The sequence below is a fragment of the Mastigoproctus giganteus genome, chromosome 2 (assembly GCF_048544385.1).
Source record: "Mastigoproctus giganteus isolate SK-2022 chromosome 2, ASM4854438v1, whole genome shotgun sequence".
NCBI classification, from domain to species: domain Eukaryota; kingdom Metazoa; phylum Arthropoda; class Arachnida; order Uropygi; family Thelyphonidae; genus Mastigoproctus; species Mastigoproctus giganteus.
Genome location: NC_143576.1, coordinates 87,394,077 through 87,421,327, shown reverse-complemented (window position 1 = coordinate 87,421,327; position 27,251 = coordinate 87,394,077). Strand labels below are relative to the sequence as shown.

General features: G+C 40.2%; 1 protein-coding gene across 2 annotated transcripts in view; it reads left to right on the top strand.

Moving 5' to 3' along the window:
* Positions 1-27,015, top strand: part of Pmvk (Phosphomevalonate kinase) — a 105,585-nt gene extending 78,570 nt beyond the window's left edge. For both annotated transcript variants that reach the window (XM_090368567.1, XM_090368568.1), the window contains exons 4-5: positions 4,928-5,219; positions 26,539-27,015. In XM_090368567.1, the coding sequence (XP_090224693.1) occupies positions 4,928-5,219; positions 26,539-26,693 (447 nt within the window). In that variant the 3' untranslated portion in view covers positions 26,694-27,015. The remainder of the gene's footprint in view (positions 1-4,927; positions 5,220-26,538) is intronic.
* Positions 27,016-27,251: the final 236 nt, after the last annotated feature.

Genomic DNA, 27,251 nt, shown 5'->3' with positions numbered 1-27,251 from the left:
TGATGTTTTCCCATTTAACAAGAGTAATGTTTATATACTGTTGCTCATTTTTTTCAATTTGATTCAAAAGATTTGTCTACTCTTTGTACTTCAGATAAGATAGGTTTTAAAAATAAAATATACGCTAAATTACTTTCATCTTTGAACATTGAATAAAGAAGTTGTGAAGTATAACGTTTGTCAGTCAAACGAGTTATTTCAAAATGGGCTTTTATTTCAATATACTGTTCTAAAATTCTTGTTATAGCAACTTCAATGGATAATCACCTTGTTTGACACGAATGAACTATCTTTTTCGGATCTGCACCATCGTTTATGGCACTGTATAAATATTTGAATTGATTTTGTCAGATAGTGGATTTACTAAACCAATTATAAGTTTCAGCGATCATGAATTCTAGACTTCTAGGGAATGTTTCGCGGGTTGCATGAGATACTGCTAATTGCAAAGAATGACATACGCATTTAATTAATATCAATTACGGTACATCGGACTTCAAATGTGTATAAACGCTGTTATTAATCATAACTCTAGTTAATCATAACGCTAGCATTATCTGTCCCAATGCCCACAAATTATTTAAATTCTGGTTTAAATCGTTTCAGCTAATTCTTCATATTATTTTTGGTATATTGTAATTATGGAAGGTAGATTAAATGATACTGAAAACAGACTGGCTCTGATGCCGTAGCCTAGTGGTCAGGCGCGCGGGTGCATAAGTACACGTGCCTTGAGTGACCGGGGTTCAAGCCCGTGACTGCTGAATACGGTACTGTTTCTTGTATTCTGTGTATCTTGTAAACTCCTCTGACCGTTTGGTCGTCCCGGAGTATAAACAGAAAATGTTTTTAAAGGAAGTTTAAAATTTTCCAGCGTTATTTTAATTGAATTTGAAATATTTTCAGCGTTACATTGATCTAATTCTACAAGAGCTAAGAATGTAGAAACTCTTTTATCGAATTACTCATCATAATACACAATTGCAATACCTAATAGTTTCGTTACACTAATATCGTTTGATTCATCTAGTAACAAACTATAATTTGAAAAGCCATTGAGCACTGACTATAATAAATCTTTCTGAAAGTGGGGGTGTAGGATATATTTTATACGCCGTTGCATTTTGTTCGATGAATTTTTAAAGTTTTGGCTGTTTGATCTTGGAATGCATTCTTACATAATTCACCAAGGTGGTCTATTGCCAGTATTGACGAGTGAGCACAAACAAACAAACTTAACTTTGCTTCAGCTTCCACTGTTTGTAAATTCTTGGTGGGAAAATTTAATTTAGATTGGTTGCCTGATCTATTAGGTGAAAATGGTTCTTCTACTGACTTAATATGTTTGAAAGTTTTTAAATGACTTTTAATGTTATGTCGGTAATTCGGATCGCATTTCTTGGAAGCCAATCAAATACGACGAATAAAAATTATTCAATGCCATTTCTTCGCGGTTTCAAAAAAAGGCGTCATTAGAATTTTTCCCACATTTTTAGATTTGATTCAACAATTAAAGCTATGACCCAACGGTCAGGTCGTTTGACCGCGGGCGTAACTACGTAAAATTGTTGGGGTTCTCCTCAGGGAAATTCCAGAATAATATAAAACCGATTCTTCGCTTTATAAAAAAAAAAACAAAAAAAAAACTATGAAATATGATATCCCTACTATGTTTACGATGTATATCGATAAAACATTTAAATTATGAAATATTTTTATTGTTAATTAAATAATTACTTGAACAATTAATTTAATATTTGTTAAATAAATATTTCTTAATTTAAATGTTACATTGCCAAAATATATAAAATGCTAAACATTTATACTCCTCCCGCTAAAAAATCCGCTATCCGCTATTTCATATTTTAATCCGCTAAACCTGAAGCAATTCCGCTAAATCTAGCGGGAAAACCGCTAAAATGGCAACACTGCTTGTAGCATCCATGCCTCACCGGGTACGAGCTGTTTTGGCTGCATATGGAGGACCAACATCATATTAGGTAGGTGGTCATAATGTTTTGGAGTCTACCAGGCCAACCAGGTGGGTAAAGTGCCTGCCTGGCATCCCAAAGGTCGCGGGTTCAAATCCTGCCTCTGGCTTGGATCAGAGTAGAAAATGCAAAAACCTTGGGAGGTGCAGTATGGCCACAGAAGCCGATGTGCCAACAACAACAAAAAAAATAAATAAATAAAATAATACAGTGGATTCCGTTTATTTGGGCCACCGGTTAATCGGGGCAGCCATTTATTTGGGGAAAATCTTAAAAAACAGAACCCAATCGAGAAAATAGCCAGGGTTTACTTCGCTTAATTGGGACAAAATGCCGTTTAATTGGGGCAGGAGACCGCAGCACTGAAGATTACCCTACGATTGTCTCGGTCAGATTTCTGGAGGTCACAACCATAAAACAATAAAAACAATTAGCAGTCACCTGTTTATTGGGCTTTTGTGTTAGTGAAATCTATCATAAACTGATAGTAAACTCGATCTTATTGAATTTGCGCTAATACCGACAGCTGGAATTATGTGGGTTATTATGGTAAAATGTGTTTACACTTCTATGGAATCTTCAGTCATATAAAAAAAATAATTTTCAGAATCTGCTCTTCATTCCTATTTTTAAAGCTTCATAATTTGTTACTCCGTTCTCACTTGCACGTATCGTGTTACTTGCAATTTGTGTGCTCTGTTCTTTGTTATTGATTGCTTATCTTTTTACGGTTTTAAATTTTAACTTCCACCCACAAATGACAGTGAACAGAAATGTCAACTAGTTTATTAATTCTTCCGATTATCACGTATATTCTTCCGAATTTCACGTATCATTTAATTTTTTAATTGGTAAGGTAATAAAGGGTAAATTTGTACTTAATATATCTTTACTTTTATAGCTTGTGGATAATATTCCTCCTATTTTCGCTAATTAGAATCGTGGTTTAATTGAATTAAAATTCAATTCACAAAGTGATCACAATGACTGGCGCTTATTACGCATCGTATAGTGAATGGTACTTTACAATGGCGGCGCCTCCGTAGCCAGGTGGGAAGGAGCAGCAGTGCATAGCACACACTTCTTGATTAGACCGGGGTTCGAGCCCGTCACCACCAAATACGGAGGATGCGGAAAGGTCAGGGAATGACCACCGCATATCCTGGAGCAATATGGCCTTAGTTGCTAATGCTCCTAAAAACCAAATAACAACAACTTTACAATGGTGACACCATCGTAACGTGATTTGATTGTACAGTGAACCAATTGTAAAGGGGGGGAGCATTGTATTTTTAACTATTTACGTGAAACTTTGGATAATTGGGGCAGCCACTTAATCGGGCCAAAATGCACTAGTCCCGATGTATCCCAAATAACCGGAATCGTCTGTAATAATGTTTTGGCTCATTGGTGTACAGTAATACCCCGACTTACGCTACCCCGACTTACGCGAACTCGGAGTTACGCGGTTCTTGATTTTTTCGTTTGGCAACGCTGCCGCCCACTATCTTCAAGGTCGTTTTTCATATGTTATCGATATACGGTGCAACGGTGGAGAATGAGAGCGAAAGATGAACAAAATTCAACTTTGCTGCTTTTATGTTTTTTTTTTTCAGTGAAGGGGAAACACACTTCACCATAATAACGTAAAAACCAACACAATTCCAGCTATCGGTATAATCGCAAATGCAATTAGATCGAGTTTACTACCAGTTTATAACAGATTTCACTAGCAGAAACGCAACTGGATTTTTATTGTTTTATGGTAGTAACCCCTAGAAATGTGAGGTGTTAATAGTGTATCTCTGCCTTTATGGTGTTGTTTATTCAGTTGCTATATGCGCGCAGCTTTGTTTATGCGTATCAAGCGTGCCTCCTCGTTTTGTAATTGCGCTTTATTCCCTAAAAATGAGTAAAATACTTAATTAAAAGGTGTGAAAAGGAAGCGTCCTGGTGAAGACTGCAGATTCAGAGAGAAAAAGAAAAGCAATTATCGATAAACAGAGGCGGACTGGGTCAAAAATTCTTACCCGGGAAAATTTATAGTGGCCTCATACTACGGTTTATGGCCAAAATCACACTGGCCCACCGGGGTTTCCCCGGTAAGGCTTATGGCCAGTCCGCCTCTGTCGATAGAGAAAAAATATGAAATTGTGAAACGCTTTGAGCGAAATGAAAGACCATGTGATATTGCACGTGCTACAGGCCTAAATGAAGCAACGGCGAAAAGCACATGACAATTGCAAACTTGACAGGTTGAAAATTGAAAAGGGCTCAATTGTAAAGGGCTTAAAAATTTTAGAAAACATAGACTCCAACGAAGAACGCGTTATAGCTACAAAGCAAGGAATAAAAAAAATTATTAGCTTGCTACGAAGAAATTCTGCGTGAAAAAAAGAACGCGCTGTGTCGTCAGACGAATTTGTTAGATTTTATGAAGCCATCGACATCGAAATAACTTTTTTACGTAAGTCATTTGTTTTTTTTAATACATATTTTGTATTAATATGTATAAAGAACTGCAATTTTATTAAATATTTTTCTTCTAAACTAGTGTTTTTGTTAGTCCTTGGTCCCAATTAAGCAAAATTTATATGTATTTATATGCAAAGTTGTACCCCGACTTACGCGAATTCGACTTACGCGATTTTCGTCGGACCCACCTATCGCGTAACTTCGGGGTATTACTGTATATAAAACATAACGCTGCTGTTTCTCTGTAACAAAAAGATTGTGTTAAGGGACTCTGTTCATATATACTTTGTTCACATTAACAAAGTATGATGGTATGTTCATATGAACAACCTGTATAACACTTCATTTAACTATTAACCCATCATTCTGATTCTGTTCGTATTTTTATGTATGGTACTTTTAACAACTTTTATTAGTGGTTAAAATGGAAGTTAGAATTATTTTTTTATCTTTCATTCTAGGAGCATAATTTGGACTACCCCAGACTCTTGGATGCAAGTACATACAAAGAGCAGTATCGGATGGATATGATTAGTTGGGGTGAGGAAGTAAGGCAGAAGGATCCTGGGTATTTCTGCCGTCATGCCATTATACAAAGTCAGGCAATTGCAAAGCCTGTATGGATAATTACAGATGCAAGAAGAAAATCAGATAACAATTTTTTTCAGAATAATTATCCTTCTGTGACTTTCACAGTTCGTATATCTGCTTCAGAACAAATAAGAAAAGCAAGGGGCTGGATTTTTACACAAGGTAAGGAATTTAGATTAATGAATTTGCATTAGGAAAGTCACCAGTTGTATCAAATCCTAGCAGATGTGTTAAACTTTTCCTGAAGCATCCTCATATGTTATTCCCTCATAGTTAATTTGAGTATATACCCTAAAACCAAAATGTCTTTGTCTTATATTGTATCTGTGGTGGTGCCCCCCGTACCTTTTTCATGCTTTCAACTACATTCAAAAGATGGCAGTTAGGTTAATTAATGATCCATCACTTACAAAGTTTTTCCATCCTCTGTCTCATAGATGCTCTGTTTCTGCCACATGCCTTTTCTGTAGATACTTTCATGGGTACTGTTCTTCTGAATTGGCTTTTATAATTCCTCCTCTCTTCCAAACCAGTCTGAACACTTACAGCAACCAGTCAGCATCCTTTTACTGTCCAACTTCAAACTCACAGAACCAACTTTTCTTCTTCCTCATTTATTCCTTCAACTTCCATTTTCTAGCTATGCATTTCATTGTAGATGTATTTTGAATTATCCATACTAAAATGATTATAAAACCCTATCATCAGTCAGGAAATGGCAGCAACTTTGAAATACATCACATTTCAAATAATCCTATATAAAATTAACAAGGATATATTATACATATATTATACTTTCCTGATACTGGTACAAACTTTCTGGTCCTTTTCAAAGTTTGGGAAAATCTTATTTAGCCTCTCTACCAGACAAGTCTTCTCAGGCGCCTCTGTAGCCAGGTGGGCAGGAGCAGCCGTGCATAGCACACGCTTCTTGATTAGACCGGGGTTCGAGCCCGTGACTGCCAAATACGGAGGATGCGGAAAGGTCAGGGAATGACCACCGCATATCCCCCGGAGCAATATGGCCTTAGTTGCTAATGCTCCTAAAAACCAAATAAACAACAACAAGTCTTCTCATTTAAGGATAAGGTTTGTGTACAAAAAACCAACCTCATTATCCTGTCTCTCTTTTTATAGAGGTTTTCATGTCATCCATCAAACAAACTGCCATAAATGTAACCCCTCAAATACCAAAGCTTTGAATCTGCTAGGTCGATGGCATGCTATTCATTTGGGAACATGGATCTGAATAACCGAGCACCTTTCACAAGCACTCATTCAAAAATATATTTCAAGCTGCAAATTGAATCAGACTGTAAAAATCCATTTGATAGACATACTCCTTATCAGGACTGACACAAGAGTTAATATGGAAATTAACAGCAGGGGTTTGGGTCTTGATTGATTGGCTGATTAGAAATAAAATTATAATACAATTTTATGGAGAATATCAATGCCACAATTTCTTTTTAAGTTTACTTTAGATTTTTATGTACCTATATAGTGTGTTTTTTTTTTCAAATTAAAAAATTATAATAATTCTACAACAAGCATATTTTATTTCAGACAGAGATACACTTATGAGAAAAAAAGTATAATAGGTTGATCTCAAATTCTGTTTGTTTTAAAGCAAATCATATGGAGGAAAAGGTTTCTGGCCACTAGTTTACAGGAAGCTCTCAATGATCCTTCAATTTTTTTTATACATCCAAGATGCATTGCATTCAGCTTCTTTAGAATACAGATTCTCAGGGTTTGCACTTAAATGAAATTAGTTAAATAGCCTCACATAAAAGAAACATAAATTAACGAGCATCGATTAAATTTTATCAGAAAAACTATTGCATCAACCTTACAAGAATTCTGGGTACCACCTCATGAGCCACCTGCAACAAAAGACATTCCCCATATTCTAATTCTTTTCATGCTGGAGTCAATGACAAAATAGTGTGTTGTGAGGAAGCATAAAATCAAAAATTATTATTTAGTAATGAAGAGTTTCCAACCATTTCTGAGGAACAGCCATTACAAAAGAACATCAAACAAACGGTCTCTGAACTCAAATGTAGCAGTTCCTTTATTGGACCAAACAATCAGAAACTCAGGAAAGGAGTCCAAGAACATATATTTAAATTATTAATATTTTAATAATACAGGAGCCTACTGCTCATATCCTGGTGGGTAGGCAGAAAAATGCAGAATAACTTATGTGGAAAATCCAACTCCTTCTGTATAAGATCAGCTAACTAAAAGAAGGGCTAAGACCTTTTTATCTGATTTTTTCATGTGGTTGTAAATGGGTTATCTTTGGAATTCCAATGAGTCAAGTATTTTAGCCAAAGTTAGAATGAGGTGCCTATATAAGGAATCAGTCTTCAGCAGAGTGTACTTCTGATGCATTCTTTATCAGAGTGCATCCGAAATATATCAATAGCTCCAAGGACTTTCTAATCAGTAGAAACCTTGTGCATGTGTTTAAAACAGAGTACTAGCCACTCCAGGGTCAACAGGTATCAAAGAGCACTACCTGGACAAAACCAAAGTACAGCATCCTCAGCTGACACCACTCCCACAGCTAAAGAAATAGAACTCGGAAGAGGCGCCTCCGTAGCCAGGTGGGAAGGAGTAGCAGTGCGTAGCACACACTTCTTGATTAGACCGGGGTTTGAGCCAGTCACCACCAAATACGGAGGATGCAGAAAGGTCAGGGAATGACCACTGCATTTTCCCGGAGCATTATGGCCTTAGTTGCTAATGCTCCTAAAAACCAAAAATAACAACAATAACATAGAACTCGGAAACAAAATAATCAGATGCTCCATATCCATAGCAGGTATGAATAGGAATAAAAATATTGCAATCCATCAATTTCAAATTATTTGGTGTTGTGTATTTGTTTGTCATAATAATACCAAGTGAATTACTTAGTGTTATTAAGTGAATTACTATGGATTGTGCATTTGTTTCCGTAATCACTGAAACAGAGGAGTAATTGTGGAAATGAAGTGTGCAGCCATGATATGATTATGTTGATGCCAAGAGGTGCTGCCCAATTATCCTGAGATTGATTCCTTCATTTTGCTGCAGTTTTCACTTTAGAGTTATGTGAATTTAATGCTAACATAAACTAGGCTGCTAGGACACCTGCTGTTGTAGTAGTGTACCCTCATTAACAACCCTGCCAACCTTTGTATCGTCTGCAAACTTAGACATTAAGCCTGATATACCTCCATCAGTATCACTGATAAATTATTGATGATATTGATATCATCATTGATATCATTGCTGGACCCAACACCGAACCCTGGGGGACTCCCTTAATAATTCTCAACAATTCTCGGGTATTTATTATTTATAGATACGTGGAAGAACAATAGCACAGATAATTATATTTGAGTAAAACAACATTAAGATTGCATTTGACTATCATATATTTTTATGTGATTCCTTATTTAAACTCAACAATTAGCAACATTAAGGCAAATACTGAGTGCCCACACTAAACCTTTACAACTTGAAATTAAATCTCCAAATGGGGATATATAATTTAACATGGTTTTATGCATATTGTAAGGCAAATAAAAAAGTTTATTACAGCAGATTCCTTTTTGTGTTCCAGGTGACTGTAGGTAACTGAGCAACCCCAAAACCCAGCAGAAGAGGAGGAGGCGGCGGCACACTGCATATCCTGCTTCATTGAGACAAAATCAGTTAGATGTTCAGGTGCAGCATAGATTTTGAACAAAATACCAAAGGGCACTCTGAAGTAGGACATCAATATGTGAATGTCATAAGAAATTCATGGAGACTGGGAGTGTCTTGTGGTAGTCAGGATCTAGGTTTGCAGGAATAAATGCCAAGGATGTGAAATAGATCTGAGAATTGCTTGCACATAGTCCTCAGAAATCCATACATGCATGTGTAGCCAGGAATTGCAGATTTCTTGTTCCATGGTGCACAAGGTGTTTGAGACTGCATGTACTCTGTACAGGTTGAATCCTATTAATTGTAGTAGGATTCAACTTGTACAGCATATCAACCCAATGACTGTCCACAGTGTTATGAATTCACTATGGACATGATGAAACAGCTGGATGAGGATAATGGATTCCAAAGACTTGTTAATCACTGATGAGGCTACCTTCCATGTCTCTTGGATCAATCATCACAACCTTAAGTCCAATCTCTGGGCTCTCTGTTCACCTGAAATATAGAAATAATAGTAAAATAATTTCTAGGGTGCCAAAAAATCTGTGTCATTTGCAAAATGCAATGTGACAGCCCAAGGTAAACATTTGTGGTGGGACCATTTTTCTTTGAAGAATCTGCCATCAACAAAAACAATTACTTACAGATGTAGCAGAATCACATTGTTTCTCAGTGGATTAGTAGAGGGTCCAATCCCTGGCCTCCCTGCTCTCCTGAAATATAGATATAATAATAATATAGAAATAACAACTTCACTTGACTACTTCCTGCAGAGATATGTCAAGAAAACTAAGTATCAAAGGATGGCACGTACAGCACAGGAGCTACAGTCGAAGGTTGATTGTTGCAACTGCTGATGCTGTTGCAACAATCAATGCAGGTATGGTCAAGTGAACTAGAATATCACTTGATGTTTTCTGGATGACAAGAAGGGCTCATATTTAAGTGGGCTAATGATGATAAAATTAATGAAATAGACTGTAGGATACGATAGTATTAAACTTGCTTCCTTGAAAATGATGTAAGGAAGCAAGCTTATATGCTTATACATCAGCAAAAGAAAAAAAAAAATTACCCACCTCATTTGTAGTAGTTAGTAGTAATGGGAAATGATGAAGAAAGCAAGCTTATATAGCATCAGCCATGAAAAAAAAAAAAAACTACACAGCTCACCCATCTGTCCCTCCAAAAATTTGTCTAGTTGTTCCTTGAATAAATTCAAGGAAGAACTAGACTTGAATTTATTTAATCCACTTCCAAAACAGATGGAAGCCTCTTCCAATGATCAACCACCCGCTGGTTGAAGGGAAACTTCCACACATCTATCCTGCAACCATCCTTCCTCAATTCATATTTATGTCCCCTCGTGTGTAGTCTCAGAAAGTGGAAGAATGCCATTAACATTCAGCTGAGTCAATCCATTCAAGGCTTTAAATACCTCCCCACAGGTGCCTAGTCTCAAGATGCTGCAATTTGCAGAACTGAAGCCTTTGAAGTTAAGAGCACCCTTTTGTTCCCTTCACCTGTCTGGTTGCCCTTCTCTGATCAAGAGTAGGGCAACCAAGAAATCCAGTCTTGCTAGTGTGTGAATGACCACTGCACAAATTCCCATCAACATCTGGAAACTTAAAATCCCCCATTATAAGACATTCTGATTTGCTGGCCTACTCTATTTCTCTGTATAGCTTTTGGTATTCTCATCGCAGTTATTAGGCCTTTAACACACTACTCTCAATTTTGTTTTCCCAGTGCTTATATCACACCAAACTGACTCAACATTGCACTTGTCATGCATGTTAACCGGATGCACTGCCTTAGATTTAATATACTTCTTAACTAAGAGCATAACCCCTCCACTTTTTCTGTCCTGTCTCTCCTTTCTGTATACATTGTACTCCCCATATTCAAATTCAGCATCACTTATGTCTGAGTGACACCATGTTTCCGCTATTCCTACAATGTCTGCATTTGATGTCTTAATCAGTACTTCAAATTCATCAAATTTATTTACAGTGCTCCTAGCATTAGTGTACATGCAAGTATATATGCACATCTTATTACTCTTAGTTATCCTAACACAGCCCATGTATTTATTTGTTCCACGATGACCCACAGCAGGGCCTGAAATCTGAGACACCTTGCTTGTTGCTGCATGTACCAATAGTAGCAGTGCAAGAATCACTTTTGTCTCTGCCTGCGGCTCTAGTTAAGCTATTAGTCTGAGTAACCCCCAAGCTAACAGTTTTCTGACCCATTTAACACTGCCTTGATAGCATCAGCAAATATTCTTGCACCTGTTTAAGTGTATCCCATCCCTGTAGAGGCAGTCTCTCCTGTTAACAAACACAGACCACACTGAGAAAAATTCTACCCCATGAGCCTTGTACAGTCTCTCCAGGGCTGAACTGAGATTGACAAAGCTGTCGTCATGTACTCTCTTCTATCATGTCTGGGCAGATGCTTTCGAATTTAACTCTAACTCAAATTTTTTTAATATTGACCTGTACTTATTGTAAGTTCGTAGATCTATTCTTGATATAATTAGTGCCAACATGTACAACAATATCACCTGTTGTGTCCTTAAAAGATATCTGCCCTACAATATCATTAACTCTTGATCCTGGCATATATATCCTGTTCCTATTCCACTTGTCCTTTTTGCACAATATATTTTCTGTTTCCCTGACAATAGAGACACCAACAACAACTACCTCCTGTAGGACCAGTGCATTCTGTCTTGGGGATTCCTGCTGATATCAAGTGCAAGCTCTGGCATTGATGCAGGTAGTTGAGAGCTTGATGGGCCACCCAATTTAAGTCCTTCGAGGGCATCCACCCTGTTCAAGCTCTCATAAAGGCCCATAACAATGCTGAAATGGTACCTAACATCCTTGCACTCTACATCGAGCATGCACAAAGAGACATCCCCCTTACTAATATCTTGTCCTGTTCCTGATAGCTCCACAAACATCAAACAAGCAGTACATTTCACAAGTCTGTAATTTTGAGGACAACTCCCCCCAACTCAGTTCTCCCCCGAACCATGTCACTCCCACTACTTTGAGCCTTTTGCTTTGCTGCTCTGGTCTGAGGCATGATTATGGTTCAAATTCAATATAATTAAAAATACTACACTAAACTTATATCCTAACACAGTAATAATACTATGCACCAGTTATGCTATGAAGTTTACATTCATAGCATAACTGGTATAGAATATATACGCTGTGCTGCCACTTTATTAGGTACACCTACCTAGTAGCGTGTTGAGCCTCCTTTAGCCTTCAAAACAGCCTGAATTCATCTAGGCATGGATTGAAAGAGATGCTGAAACGTTGTGCAGGAATGGAGCACCATGCAGACATGAGTTCCTTGAGATTCGATGGAGGTGTAGGCCTGCAGCGAACAGACATTTTCAGCTCACCCCAAAGATGTTCAATAGGATTGAGATCTGCGAACTGAGTGGGCCACAGCAGCAAAGAACAAAGAAAAGTCGTCATGTTCCTGGAACCATTTCATAGTGCTTCGGGCTTTGTGCACCGGTGCATTATGCTGCTGGAAGTAACCATCTGACTGAGGATAAACTGTCAACATGAACGGATGCACTTGGTCAGTAACGATGTTTAGGTACGATGTGGCATTCAGACATGAATCTATGGGTATCAATGGACCCAATGTGTGCCAAGAAAACATTCCTCACACCATAACACTTCCCCCACCATCTTGCACAGTAGTCGTGAGACATGACGGGTCCATGGATTCATGTTGTTTTTGTCAAATTCTGAGCCTTCCATCAACATGATGCATCAGGAACTTTGACTCGTCAGACCAAGCAACTGTTTTCCAATCCTCGATAGTCCAGTGCTGGTGTTGCTGTGCCCACAGGAGGTGTGCTCCTTTGTTTTTCATTGATAACAAAGGTACACGATGTGGCCATTGGCTGTTGTAGCCAATTTGCGACTAGTGGTCCGTTGCGATATTTTGTTCTGCGCACCATGGTTGTATTCTGAGGTGATGTGCAACATTGTGGCCAGTCTGTTTGCTTGCACAATTCTAGCCATCCTCCTCTGACCTCTCTCATCAACAAGGGAGACTGGCCCCTGCGGCTGCTTATGAGTAGACACGTTTTTACGAGCTCCTGATTTTTGTGTTAAAATATGAGTTTTAAGTGTTTAGTTCGCCAAGAAAAGTGTTTCCGTCGAAAGACATTCATCTGAGGATTCCCTAGGTGAGACAATTTTGCAAACTTTTGGAAATTTAGCAAATTACCAGCGTTTTTATCTGTGTCCTTTGTTTGCCAGACTACAATGGTCACCATGTGGCTGGCATCAGGGCCATAGAGAGGCACCGATTATAAAGCGGAGGCCACGTTGGTATTGTGCACTTGACTGGGGAGGGTGCCCCAACAGTGTTTTTATCGGGCTGAAAGAGAGCTCCAACACATTTAAATTTTAAGCATTCATATTCCAATTAATTAAGAGTCGAAACCAACAGCGGGCTTAATGTTCATTCAACGCAGCCGAACCGAGTGATATTCTGCTTAAGGCAACACGTCACTTAAGCTCCTAGCAAGGTCAAGTGGCGACAGGGTTAGTGATTGTTTCTCCCCCACTCCCACCCACTGCTGCATACTTTCTCCTCTAGTCATCGAACGGAAGAAGTTCAGTGTTTCCCCCCACCTGTTTGTGGGGGACAGGCAAAATCTTCTTTAGTGCACAGAAATTCACCAAATTGGACTACGAGCTTGTAGTGGGTGTCTTCCTGCACCAAAAATCAAGTCCTACTGAAGCAACACCCTACCGACCCGGAAATCCAGACCTACTTCAATTATTTGAAATTATCCCAACATGGAAGGTAAAACCAATAAAACCCAAACCTCGTTGCAGCATACCAACAAGGATGACATTACAGTCATCGAGCATGACGAGGGGCCGGTGGATCCACGCGCCGAAGCCCCCTCCGCTAAAAGGAAAACCCGCTCACAAACCGACACGAGAGAATCACAAGAGATTCGTGCCTCCCAACGGGATTCTACCGAACAGAAACAAGAGGAACCACCACTGGATTCAACCTTGCCCAAGGGCACCGTCCCTGAACAGAAACTAATCCTGCGAACCGCCCTTGAAAACTTATTCAAGAAGCAGAGCAGCAGAGTGACTACAGAACTAAGAGCTGAAATCGTTTCCCTGTGGACCAAACTAGAAACAATTTTGGACCAAACGCACCTGGAAAATGAAAAAATAACTGCCAGGCTTGATGCCTATCTTGAAAGTGGGGCGAACAAAGTGCAACAGCGAGCCCCCACTTTTGCTGAAGTGCTGAGGACACAGCAACCCACCAACCAAACAGTAACTAAGGAATCTACCACTAAACGCAAGACCCTCTTGCCAACCCCTCACCTAGTCATCGTAAGACCGACCTCCAAAGATGAAGTCCACACCAGCGAAGAGGTAAAGAGCATAGTAGTAAACAACCTTACCGAAGACTTAAAAGCGGCAAAAATCAAATCGGTTCGCAAAACCCGAAATGTGGGTGTTATCATTGAAACCCACACAAAGGCGGATGCAAACCTGATACTAAACAATCAAAGAATCCACACTCTTGGATTAGAGGCCCTACCACCGAAAAGAAAGGGACCTTGTGTAATTATATACGACTTGGACAAGGACATATCCCCGACTGAAATCCAAACAGAGCTGTACATGAGAAACCTACAGCAAGACTATCCAGGGAAGGCACCGTCAACCATCGTTACTCTGAGATTTCAGACTAAAGCTAGAGCAGGAAACGCCACCAACTGGGTGGTAGAGCTCTCACCAGTGGTCTGGAAGACTATATGCCAGCAAAACAGAGTCTTTATCAACTGGGGCAGCCACCGCTTCAGGGAGTACGTATCCGTCCCAAAATGCTTCCGGTGTTGTAAATTCGGGCATACTACCCACACCTGCGTTCAGACTCAGCCCACCTGTGGCCATTGTACAGAGCGGGGACACGAGTTTAAAAACTGCCCAAATAAGGACAAAGACCCTATCTGCTAATTGCAAGTTGGTAAAAATGGATTGCAAACACTCGATAAGGGACCCCAACTGTCCCTCATACATCAAAGCGAAGAGCATGCACCAAACTAGAACTGATTATGGCGACTACAACTAAGAAATTCAACACCACAGAGATGAAAATATTCCAGCATAATGCACAGAGAGCCAGGGCTGTGGCTGACCAGCTACGCCTTAAGGCCGACCAAGAGAGCGCTGATATCCTGCTACTTCAGGAACCGTATGCACATTCCAAACAATTAAGGGGCTACCCACTTGCATATAAACTAATCCAATCTGATGAGGACACTCCCTGGGCCGCGGCCCTGGTCCGAAACCCGGACATCACGGCAACGAAGATCGCACAGCTGTGCACACCATGGGCAGCCTGCGCCCATGTCATCACACCAATAGGAGCCTTCTACACCATATCCCTCTACTCTAGACCGGGACAGGATATCACAACTGCCATAAATTACTTGCAACAGCTACTTGACATCCTACCAAACCAGCGGATCATTGTGGGAGCAGACGTGAACTGTCGGTTGCCTGCATGGCACAGCAAAACGGAGAGCAGAAGAGCTACGCACAATGGTCAGCTACTTGAAGACTTCCTAGCCACCTCGCCGTTTGTGATCCTTAACCAGCCACACCATTTGCCCACATTCTGCAACCTGCTTTGGGAAGCAGACATAGACATAACAATAGCTACAGCCAATATGGCCGCGCACATCGACAGATGAACAGTCGAAAATTCCTGGACAACATCCGATCACCGGGTGATCACGTACCGAATCTCAAGAATGCTAACCAGAACCCCAATCACCAGATATCTCACCAACAGATTTGCAATCCACAAAGCGGACTGGAATCAGTTTGCGGTTCACCTAGCCATAGCTATCAAAGCTAGACAACAGCAAATAGAGAAGGAAACTGATCCAGACATCCTGCAAAGAACAGTGACTAACATAATCACAGAGTCCAGCAGTGCAACCATAAAGAAGAAGAGACCCTCCCCAGGAATGGTCCCATGGTGGACCTGGGAACTGCAGACCCTTAGGGAGCAGGTCGCAAATAGAAGGAAACAATTTCAAAGAGCCCGCAGGTCTTGGCCGCAGGCTGAGGTGGAGGCCTTAAGACAACGCTATAGGGAGGCAAGAAATCTATACACAGACAAAATCCAAAAGAGTAAAAGAAAATCCTGGGAGTTACTTGTCTCCACAGCTGGAAATGCGGATCCCTGGGGGGTTATATACAAAGTAACTACGAATAAACTCCCCAGGGGAGAAGTCCTCACGACGACTCGAACTCCACAAGGCACTCTAACAACAACGTGGGAGGAATCAGTCAACAACCTCCTAAACGCAATACTGAAGGAACCAGCACAGCCAACCAGTGAACAACAACTCAAGCTGTGCAAAGAAAATGAAGAATACCTCACGGAACAGATAGAACGACCATTTACAATGGAGGAACTCCAAGAAGCGACTGCCCGAATTAGGCCCAAAAGATGCCCTGGAAGAGATATGCTTGAACCTGAAATCATAAAGAAGGTTGCTGACCTAGAACCCCAACTTCTCTTAAGGTTGTACAATTGCTGCCTTGAGGCTGGCTACTTCCCTAAGGAGTGGAGAACAGCAAATGTCAAATTAATTCTCAAATCCCCAAGCAAAAATCCGGCATTCCCGGAATCATATCGACCCGTAGCGCTCCTAACAGTTTTAAGTAAGCTATATGAACGGCTCCTCCATAGACGGATACAACACTACTACTCCACTGCCAACCTTGAGGCAAAAAACCAATTCGGATTCGAGCCAGGTCACTCGACTGTCGATCCGATGAGAAACCTACTGATATCAGTGAATGATTGCCAACAGAAGTACTTTCTCGCTATTGCAGTGGATTTTGCCGGGGCGTTCGACTCACTTTGGTGGCCGAGTGTTCTGGGCAGGCTCAGAATGGCACAGGTCCCAAGCAACCTCTATAATAATATCAAAAGCTACCTCTCACACAGAAAAATAGAAGTAAAAGTACCATACCAACAGATCAGCAGGAACATCCACAGGGGGTGCCCCCAGGGTTCCGTGCTCGGTCCACTGCTGTGGAATATAGTATTTGATGATTTTCTGAACACTGGCCTTGGGGAGGTGGTAACCCAAGCATTTGCGGATGATTTAATTCTCACTGTGATGGCAGATAATAGGACACAACTTGAGACTCGAGCAAATCAAGCTCTGTATACTCTACAGCAGTGGGCTATGGAGAACTTTCTACAGATCTCGCCTACCAAAACGACTTCCATCTTGCTTAAGGGAACATTGGACATAAGGAGGCCACCACAAATTAAAATAAATCGCGCTACAATCAAATTCGCCCAACAAATGAAATACCTCGGGATCATTTTTGACAGCAAGCTCACATTCCAACTGCATCTCAGGCAACTCAGGACGAAGATTAGGAACTACTTAGGCCTGATTGCGCGTCTCACGCAAGGACTGGGGGCTGAGTAAACAAACCATGTTGCTATACTACAAGACTACTTTTCTCCCAGCGATCACATACGGTGCACCAATATGGTACCATAGAACCAGACTGACCACCAACAAAAGAATACTGGACTCAACACAACGAACAATATTGCTCAAAACAACCCGAGCCTGCAATACTGTGAGTACGGAGGCGCTCCAGGTTCTTACTGGATCCTTACCCCTGGATCTCGAAGTGATCAGATGCGGACTAGCAGGATCAACTGACCAAACTAGCATACTACATATCAAAAGGAATCTCTGTGACCTACTCGGGCTTTACGATTGAACCCACAAACAATATAAAAATGGAAAAGGCTCGACTCTTGGCACACTTAAAACAGGAATGGCAAAAGAGGTGGACAGACTCAACCAAAGGAGAGGTGACACGATGCTTCATACCTGATGTAGACAGGTTTTTCCCAAAACTACCTGTATGGTTCCACCCAGGCCTATATGCCACCTACTTATTGACGGTCACGGCCCCTTCAACGAGAAACTAACATCTCTGGGCCTCCTCCAAGACCCCAGCTGTTCATGTGGCGAACCGGAAAGCTGGACCCACCTCATGCACGAATGTACAAACTACGAGGACCTACGTGGAAATCTAATAACAAGATTGACCTACGTGCCGCGAGGCCAGGAGCATTATCTCTTGGACACAAGCGAAGAATATAAGAACCTCACCAGATTTGCACAGGAACTCTTTGCCAGAAGAAGAACCTGTTCTGCGATCAGGAACTAAGGGCACAGTATGCCTTGTAGCAGACATTAAACTTCCACAACACCGGACTATAAGCAGCACTAGACCACCCTTCCTGATGATGGAAACAGGATCAACTGACCAAACCCATCCGCGATGCAAAAGAGACACTCCACGAGACTGCCCTGGTCGTGTATATAACCCATAAATGTGACTGACCTCAACCTACCTGGATGGACACATAGCCAATGAATGACATCGGGGAACTGGTTCCGACTGCTTCGTTGGACCCATATCTTTTTCCCCACCTTGAACAGCAGATTTGCTGCCAGTGCGCCAATTGGCGACCGAGCTGGGCACTCTTTCCTGGCTTTCTTTCCACTCCACTTCCCTGGCAGGGGGGGGGGAAGGTGCCTGTCCTCTTGTCTCCTCCCTTCCTCGCCACCCCCAATTTTCCTTCTGGTGGGGCATGGGCATGCCCCAATGACACCTATTGGGGTCGCCTTCCCTATTGACTCCATATTTCTGTCTCTCCCCCCAGTCTTCAGTCTCCCTCCCCTACTCTATCTGTACACAAGCGATTGCCCCACACGTCCAAATTTAATCATGTCCAAATTACTGTTTGCCAATAGTTTCGGCCTTTCAAATCCTAGTACTGTTATCCCCGCCACGTGAAAGATCAAAAAAATTTTTTTTTTTTTTTTTTTATTATTTATTTATTTTTTATTTTATAGGTCCTAGCCACTGAAATCTCAGGAAATTAGGTGGCAGGACCTGCCAGAGTAATTAATTATAATACTGATATACCTGGCCTGCCTCCACGGGGTTGAGTGTGGACAACGTTGGGCCTCAGCAGGGGTTCAGCGGCTAAATGGCCAGAAGAACAACGGTACACGACACTACACTCATACAATATCCATACACTTTTAAATCTCTGGCCTTTCCAGTGAACTGGCACACCTACAATGAAAGCAACGCGGAGATGGGGAAACCCCTGGTGCCGCTTGACACTAAATACACTCTACACTCCACTCTACTCTCATCAACAAGTGATTTTCTTCCACAGAAGTGCCGTTGAGAGGATGTTTTCTGTTCATTGCACCATTCTCGATACACCCTTGAAACTGTGGTGCGTGAAAAGTTTGGGAAAACTGCCGTTTCAGAGATGCTTTGTCCAGCACGTCTTGCACCTACTACCATGCCACATTCGAAGTCCGTTAGATCACTCCTTTTTCCCATTCTTGCTACAGTTTGTACGCTTACCTGATACTAAAAGGGTTGTTCTGCTGTATTTATATCCATAACTGTGGTCATGTGACTTGCAACGTTGTGGGACAAACCACAGTAGGGGTGTACCTAATAAAGTGGCAGCACAGTGTATATTTCAATATTATGCTTAAGGTATGTGTGCCAGGTCGGAAGGAGCAGCAGTGCGTAGTACACGCCTCTTGATTAGACCGGGGTTTGAGCCCATCACCACCAAATACGGAGAGGTCAGGGAATGACCACCGCATATCCCAGAGCAATATGGCCTTAGTTGCTAATGCTTCTAAAAACCAAAACAACAACATGGTATGTGTATTTTGTATCTCCTACCTAGTTGTATGTATTATGCTATAATGTTACATTTGTAAATTCTAAGTAGTTATAATAGATAATATTTTTATAAAATTATATTTTAATAAATTTAACTATCTATTGCCAGCCTGTGTGATTCGAACTCCCAAGCAACCTATTCCAATTCACCGATACTAAAAGCTCTATGAATATTAATGCCACATGTTACGGACTATGTGGTAAAGTTAAGTTATTAAAAAATGTATGTATTGCTATAAGAAGAAGAGATGGACACCGGTCACCCTTTCTTTCCAAAAAGAGACAAACCAAAGCCAGAACGCCATAAAACAGCCGCGTCAGGTACAGCTTCTTCTTCTAAATTCAAGTAATGCCTAACATCTTGCAATGGAATTGCAGAGGCTTTTGTGGCAACATTGACGACATCCGTTACTTAATTAACCGCTACTCTCCAGTTGGTTTCTGCCTGCAAGAAACTTATTTAACTGCTCAAATTTCCATTTCCATAAAAAATTACTCGGTCTATAGATGAGATCGGAATACATCCGATTCTGCTCGTGGTGGTGTAGCTATTTTAATTAGCACAAGGATTCCATCTAGGCAAGGTGGTAGATGACTTTCATCAACCGGTGAAATACCACCACTTTGCTTATTGGAGGCTTGAAGTGGTGAAACCCATGTTTAGTCTCTAGAGCAAAGTTTCCAGCATCTCCCTCCCCCCATACTTCTCCTTCAACCCATGCACGGTACTAAGTACTATAGGTTTTGATACCTTTCGTGTTTGGGGTTTTCATAAAAAAAAAAATAAAAAAATCGAAGCTGTCGCTGTGCGTCTGATTACTCAGACTGCTCTAACTCTAGTCTCAGTTTATCTCCCACCAAATTATACTTACTCTTATAATGATCTTAAAGAACTTTTATTAAAGCTACCCTCCCCTATCTGCCTGCTAGGGGATTTCAATGGCCACCACCCTTTATGGGGATCATCTAAATTAGACAGACGCGGCCGACTGATTGAAACCTTACTGGAAAAACAAAACCTCACTCTCCTTAACAGTGGCTCGCACACCCATATACATTTACCTAATGGACAGACTTCTGCCATTGACCTATCGATTTGCTCCCCGATACTGTTTTCAGCTATGCAATGGTCCGCTCTGGATGATCCCATGGGCAGTGATCATTTTCCAATTGTTTGTAATCTGTTGACTACACAACCACCATTACAACAGCCCTGCAGGAAATGGAAATTCTCTAAAGCCAATTGGGCCAAATTTCAGTCAGCAGTCACTTTTGACAAAAAAACTATTCACCTACAGCCCATAGATAAAGTTACTGATTATATTACATCCCGTCTTTTAGTTGCAACTAAGTACTCAACTCCATTATCAAATCCCCCGTCCCGACGGCATTTCATCTACTGGCGGAACGAAGAGTGCACAAAAGCAAAGAAGGAAAAAAATAAAGCATTTAATTTATTCCGTCGATTTCCAACCACAGCTAATCTAATTAGCTACAAGAAACTAAGGGCAAAGGTGCGTTACATTCAAAAGCAGGCCAAGAAAGATTCTTGGACTAGGTTTGCATCAACTATCAATAGAAACACTGACTCCAGACTAATATGGAAAAAAATTAGGCAGCTTTCTGGGAAGTTTCCAACTGTTCCTTCCCCAATTCTCTCCTGCAATGGGTAAGAACTCTCTGCTCCTCTAGATATAGCTAATGCCTTGGGCAAACCCTTTGCTCAAATATCGGCTGCATCAAACTAAACTCGAAAATTCCAGAACATTAAGGCCGCCACCGAATAGAGACCTATCAACTTTCGAACCTCACTATCACTTCTATATAATCAGCCTCTGCAATATTGTGAACTTTTACAGGCATCAGAACAACACGAAACAGTGCCTCTGGGCCAGATGGCATTTATTATGTCATGCTGCAGCATCTCAATGACAAAAACTTACAACTGCTTCTCATCTTTTTTAACCGGATCTTCCTGGAAAATATTTATCCAACCTTTTGGCACCATGCTACAGTTTTGGCATTTTTGAAACCTGGAAAAGATCCCACTAGTCCTAATAGTTACAGACCAATATCTCTGTCAAGTTGCCTTGGTAAAATTCTTGAAAAAATGATCCACAGTTCACTCACCTGGATCATTGAAACTCAACATCTGCTGAGTAATTGTCAACATGGCTTTCGCAAAAACAGGTCATTCCTAGATCTGATGATCAAGGCGGAATCTGAAATTTGCAATGCCTTTGTGAAAAACGAACACCTTGTCATGGTCTCCATTGATATAGAGAAGGCATTTGATACTACCTGGTGGTATGGCATTCTCAGTGACCTATATAATCTTGGTCTACGAGGCAACCTGCCCATATTTATTAGGAACTTCCTCAAGAGCCAATCTTTCCAGGTAAGATATCAAAATTCCCTTTCTGCTACATTCTCACAGGAAGGAGTACCACAAGGATCAGTTTTTAGTGCAACCCTGTTTGCCCTTAGAATTGATTCCATTACAAAAATACTCCCAAATACTGTAGAGGCTTACCTTTACACCGACGATCTCACTATTTCTTGCCATTCTCAGAACATGAGATCTATTGAAAGGCAATTGCAGATGTCCCTCAATAAAGTTCAAAAGTGGGCTGAGCTCAATGGCTATCATCTTTCCCAACAGAAAACAGTTGCGATCCACTTTTGCTGTCAACACAAATTGCATACAGATCCTGAACTTCGTATTTCAAATTCCATCATTCCGATTGCCAGCAACATGAAATTCTTGGGACTAATCCTGGACAGTAAGCTCAACTTCTTTGAGCATGTTAAATTAATACGTACTGCCTATCTTAAAAAGATCAACATTCCAAGAGCTTTATCTGCCCTCTCTTGGGGAGCAGATCGTACAACTTTGCTGCTCTTATATAGAGCACTGATTAGATCCCATTTAGATTATGGTGCTCCAGTTTACGATTCTGCCCGAAGGAGTGTGCTGCGCTGGCTGGATCCTATTCAACATAATGCACTGCGGATTGCAATGGTGCATACAGGACATCTCCAACTCAGAGTCTATACATTGAAGCTCATGAGCTCCCTTTGCATCTTCATAGAAAAATGTTATTACTTAAATATGCAGCCAAAATACAGACTTGCTCTTCGCATCCTATTCAGCCATACCTTTTTATTCAACCACTATTCAATCTCTACAGAAATAAACCAAGTAAAATACGACCAGCTGGCCTACGGCTCCTTGAAATATCACAGAATTGGAATGTTCCTCTCCACGATAGGCAACAGATAAAGAATTACTCTCATCCACCATGGACCACCTTTCCTCAACTGACCTGTGATGCTTATTTTCTTCAATGGGGAAAGAATCGTCTACTGGCAGTGACTGTGCAACAACTCTATGTTAGTCATATTCAAACCTGTGCTGACTTCTTGCCAATATATACGGATGGTTCCAAATCTCTTTCAACTGCTGGAGCAGCAGCAGTGTTTCCCTCTGCTATTATATCAGCTTCTCTTCCACCTGAGTATAGCAACTTTTCAGCAGAACTGTATGCAATACAGTTAGCTCTAGAAAATTTGACTCTACATCCATCTGCAAAATATATAGTTTACACTGACTCTCTCAGCACAATTAGAGCAATGCAGAATACATCTCAAAAGAATCACCATATTTTAATGAAAATCAGGAGATTGTTTTTGCAGATTTATCATCGTCAACAACTAGTGAAGTTTTGCACATTCAGGCATAAAAGGGAATGAAGTGGCTGATATATCTGCCAAAAGTCCAAGTTTAGACCTAACCTCTGTCCCTATTCCAGTGCCCGATTATAATATCTTAATTCAAGCAGCATGCCATGCACAGTGGACAGAATTATGGCATAACCAAATGAATAATAAACTTTTCCAGCTGAAACAATACCCAAAGTTCTGGCACTCGAGCAATCAGACAGTGCGGCGGGAAGAAGTGGTACTCACACAAATGAGAATAGGACACACCCATCTGACTCACCTCCATCTACTAATGGGCGATGATCCTCCTCAGTATCCACACTGCTTAGAACATCTAACAGTCAAACACACATTCTGATTGACTGTCCACAGTATCAACAACATCGAACTGCAATACTTCAAAATCTGGCTAATCGTCGAGAACCATTGACATTACATCATATCATTGGAGAGGATGCAAATGTTAACGAACTTTTCTGCTTTTTAAAATAAATTGGAGTATATCATCTTTTATGAATAGGTTTCAGAACTGAAACTAATTTAAACTGGCTTTATTATTAATTATTTTTTAATACTCCTACGAATAGGCGCACTATAGCCATAGCAGCTAATGCGCCAATAAACAACCATACCACACACACACACTAACAGAAAAGCCCAATAAACAGGTGACTGCTAATTGTTTTTGTTTTATGGTTGTGACTTCCCAGAATTTCGACCGAACCACGTGTACTGTCTGAAACAATCGTAGGGTAATCTCCAGTGCTGGGGTCTCCTGCCCCAATTAAGCGAAGTAAACCCTAGCTATTTTCTCCGTTGATTTCTGTTTTTTAAGATTTGCACCAAATAAACGGCTGCCCCGATTAACCGGTGGCCCAAATAACCGGAATCCACTGTACTTGGATTTCAGGAAAGCTTTTGACTGTTGTGCATGGAAGACTATTGTACAAATTGGAGCAGTATGGTATTAAGGGTAAGTTACTAGAATACTACAATGGATAAAAGGGTGGTTGAGTGAGAGATGACAAGGAGCGTTAATCAATCGACACTGCTCTCCATGGACTAATGTTATTAGTGGAGTCCCCCAGGGTTTAATGTTGAGCCCAATGTTGTTTTGTATATTTATCAATGATATTGATGAAGGTATATCAGGCTTAATGTCGAAGTTTGCAGATGATACAAAGTTTGGCAGTGCTACTGCAACAGGATCTAGAAAATTTGGGCAGATGGGCTGACAAGTGTCAACTGAAGTTTAAACCTTGACAAATGCAAAGTACTGCATATGGGTAGAGTAACCTCAGAGAAACATACTGTGTAGTACTACACTAAGGGTGGTAGAAAATGAAAAAGATGTGGGAGTAATTGTGCAGTCAGATATGAAGTTTTCTGAGCAATGCAGAGAGGCTGCCAGAGCAGGTCATGGGGTATTGTCAGTGATATACTGGAACATTGCTAGTAGGGAAAAGGAGGTGATTATCCCTTTGTATAAGGCAAAGGGCAGGCCACACCTTGAGTACTGCACACAGGTCTGGAGGCCTCATTTTAGGAAGGATGTAGATTTGCTTGAGCGTGTATAGAGAAGGGCAACAAGATTGGTGAGGGGAGCGAAGGGGTCCTCTTACCAAGAAAAGCTTAAGTTCTGCAAATTGCAGCATCTGGAGACTAGGCACCTGTGAGGTGATTTGATTGAGGTTGAGGTGTATAAGGCCTTGAATGGGTTGAGCACGCTGAATTCTGATGGGATTGTTAGTCCCCTATACAGACTACAGGCATGTGATCTACAGTAACTTACAATCTCAGTGGCAAGATTCGTGGCATCGCCTGATTACTACAAACAAACTATGTTGAATTAAGCCTATCCATCCTTGGTGGTCTGGCTTATGCAGGGATCGCAAAGGGGAAGTTGTTCTTGCTCAGCTCCGCATTTTTGCTGAGGGCTGATGACCCTCCTATGTGCAAGCAATGTGACACCATTTTATCCGTTCAACATATTTTATGTGATTGTGCCAGTTTTAGAAATGCTCATTTTACCGCTTTTACCCATCTGACTGAGCCACATACACTCAGTCAGATTTTAAATGACAATGACAATGTGTCAGCAGTTTTTAAAATTTTAAAATTGATTAATATATATACACTCATATGAAATATACAATTTGCTTTTATCATTGTACTGATTTTATTTATTTTATTTATTGATATGTCTGTGTATATATGCACTTTTCGATGAAAAAGCTTCACGGTGCATTATAACCTTGCTATTTTTGCACCACAAAAATCAAAATCAAATCAAATCTGATGGGATTCTTCAGCTTGCAAAAGACAGTTGTAGAATAGATGTGTGGAAATTTGCCTTTAGCCAGCGGGTGGTTAATTGTTGGAACAAACTTCCATCTGTTGTTGTGGAAGCTGATAGCTTAAATAAATTCGAGGAGGAACTGGACAGACTTTTAGAGGGACTGGATGTGTAAAATTGTTTTTTTTTTTTTTTTTTGGCTGATGTTACATAAGCTCATGCTTCCATTACTACTTACTGAGATTAAATATTTTCGTTGCATACATACAGATAGGATTACAAGATTGGGAAAGTCAACACAGATTATTCCTTCCTTCCTGATGCCATGGAATCTTGTTTTGAATTTGGCAAGCTATCCTCTTTCTGAATTAAGAATGAATGAAATTTGGCAAAAAGTAATATTTATAATTTGCTTTTTGCCATGTGAATATAATCAAGTAATCTAAGGTGCTATTGATTAATATGAAATCACAATTAGGCCATTATAATATGCATATGAAATTCCAGTCCTTGTTGTGAAATGTTTAAGTTGTTCTTTTAATAGCATGGTTTGCAGGTAAATTGAAATGGAGAATGGTGGAACTTTAAGCAGCATAACCTGCATCGAGTGTAATCTGTCTTTAATTTTATAAAGTTTTGCAGGTTATTCTCAGAAGTTTTGTGCTACTTCCTCCACCACTTCTTATACATGACTCTTAAGTAAGCTCAAAATTAATTGGTAAAAGAACTTTGTCTAATTTACCAACGTTGACCTGTTCTTTTGCCTTTACAGGTTTTATTGAAGAAGTGACTGTAAAGACCTTTAATCAGTGACTGTGATTAAAAATTATTTAATTTTTTTTTTAATTTTGCTGTAAAACTTGTCTGAATTTCTTATTTACCTTTGTTATTTCAGGAGTTGATGATACAGAATCAGAATGTGGTCTTGATGGTGTAAATAACTGGGATTTTATAGTGATTAATAATGGTGATAATGAAGAAACAGACATGAACTTGCAACGGGTTGTGAAACTGATTTCCAGTTCTTTAATGGAAGTTTCCTCTAGGTGATGTAGGATCAAAAGAGATATCAATTATATCACAGATTTAACAATGTCTAGTATTCTGATATACTCTTTGCATTATTACATTGTCTATTTTGTAGTAAATTTGATAGTTAGTGATGTTTATTATTCTATATATCTATAGAGCCCATTGAGAACTGTGATTTGTTACAGAGCAGCAGATGTTTAATGCAATAATATACCAGCTTACAGTTCCCTGCTGAAACAATTTTCAGTGATCATTCGGTGCCTCTGTTTATCAGTGACAGACAGCATTGTAAAGACATTACACTATAAAAAGAAAGTTAAAACAATTCAATAGGTTCCTCCTTCCTGCCCAGTTTTCACTGATTTGATTAGAGGTCCTTTATAGCTTACAATGTCAGTGTAACAGAATATACAAAGGTAAAATAGAAAGTAAGATTTTTAATGTTGTAATTTAAATATTAGATGTGGTATAGAAATATAGCTAACATTTTTATGACTAACCAGATGAAACATGGATGCAGTCTCTTCCGTTACAGTATATTGTTTTTGCCACTTGACCTTGTTTGGAGAGGGCCAG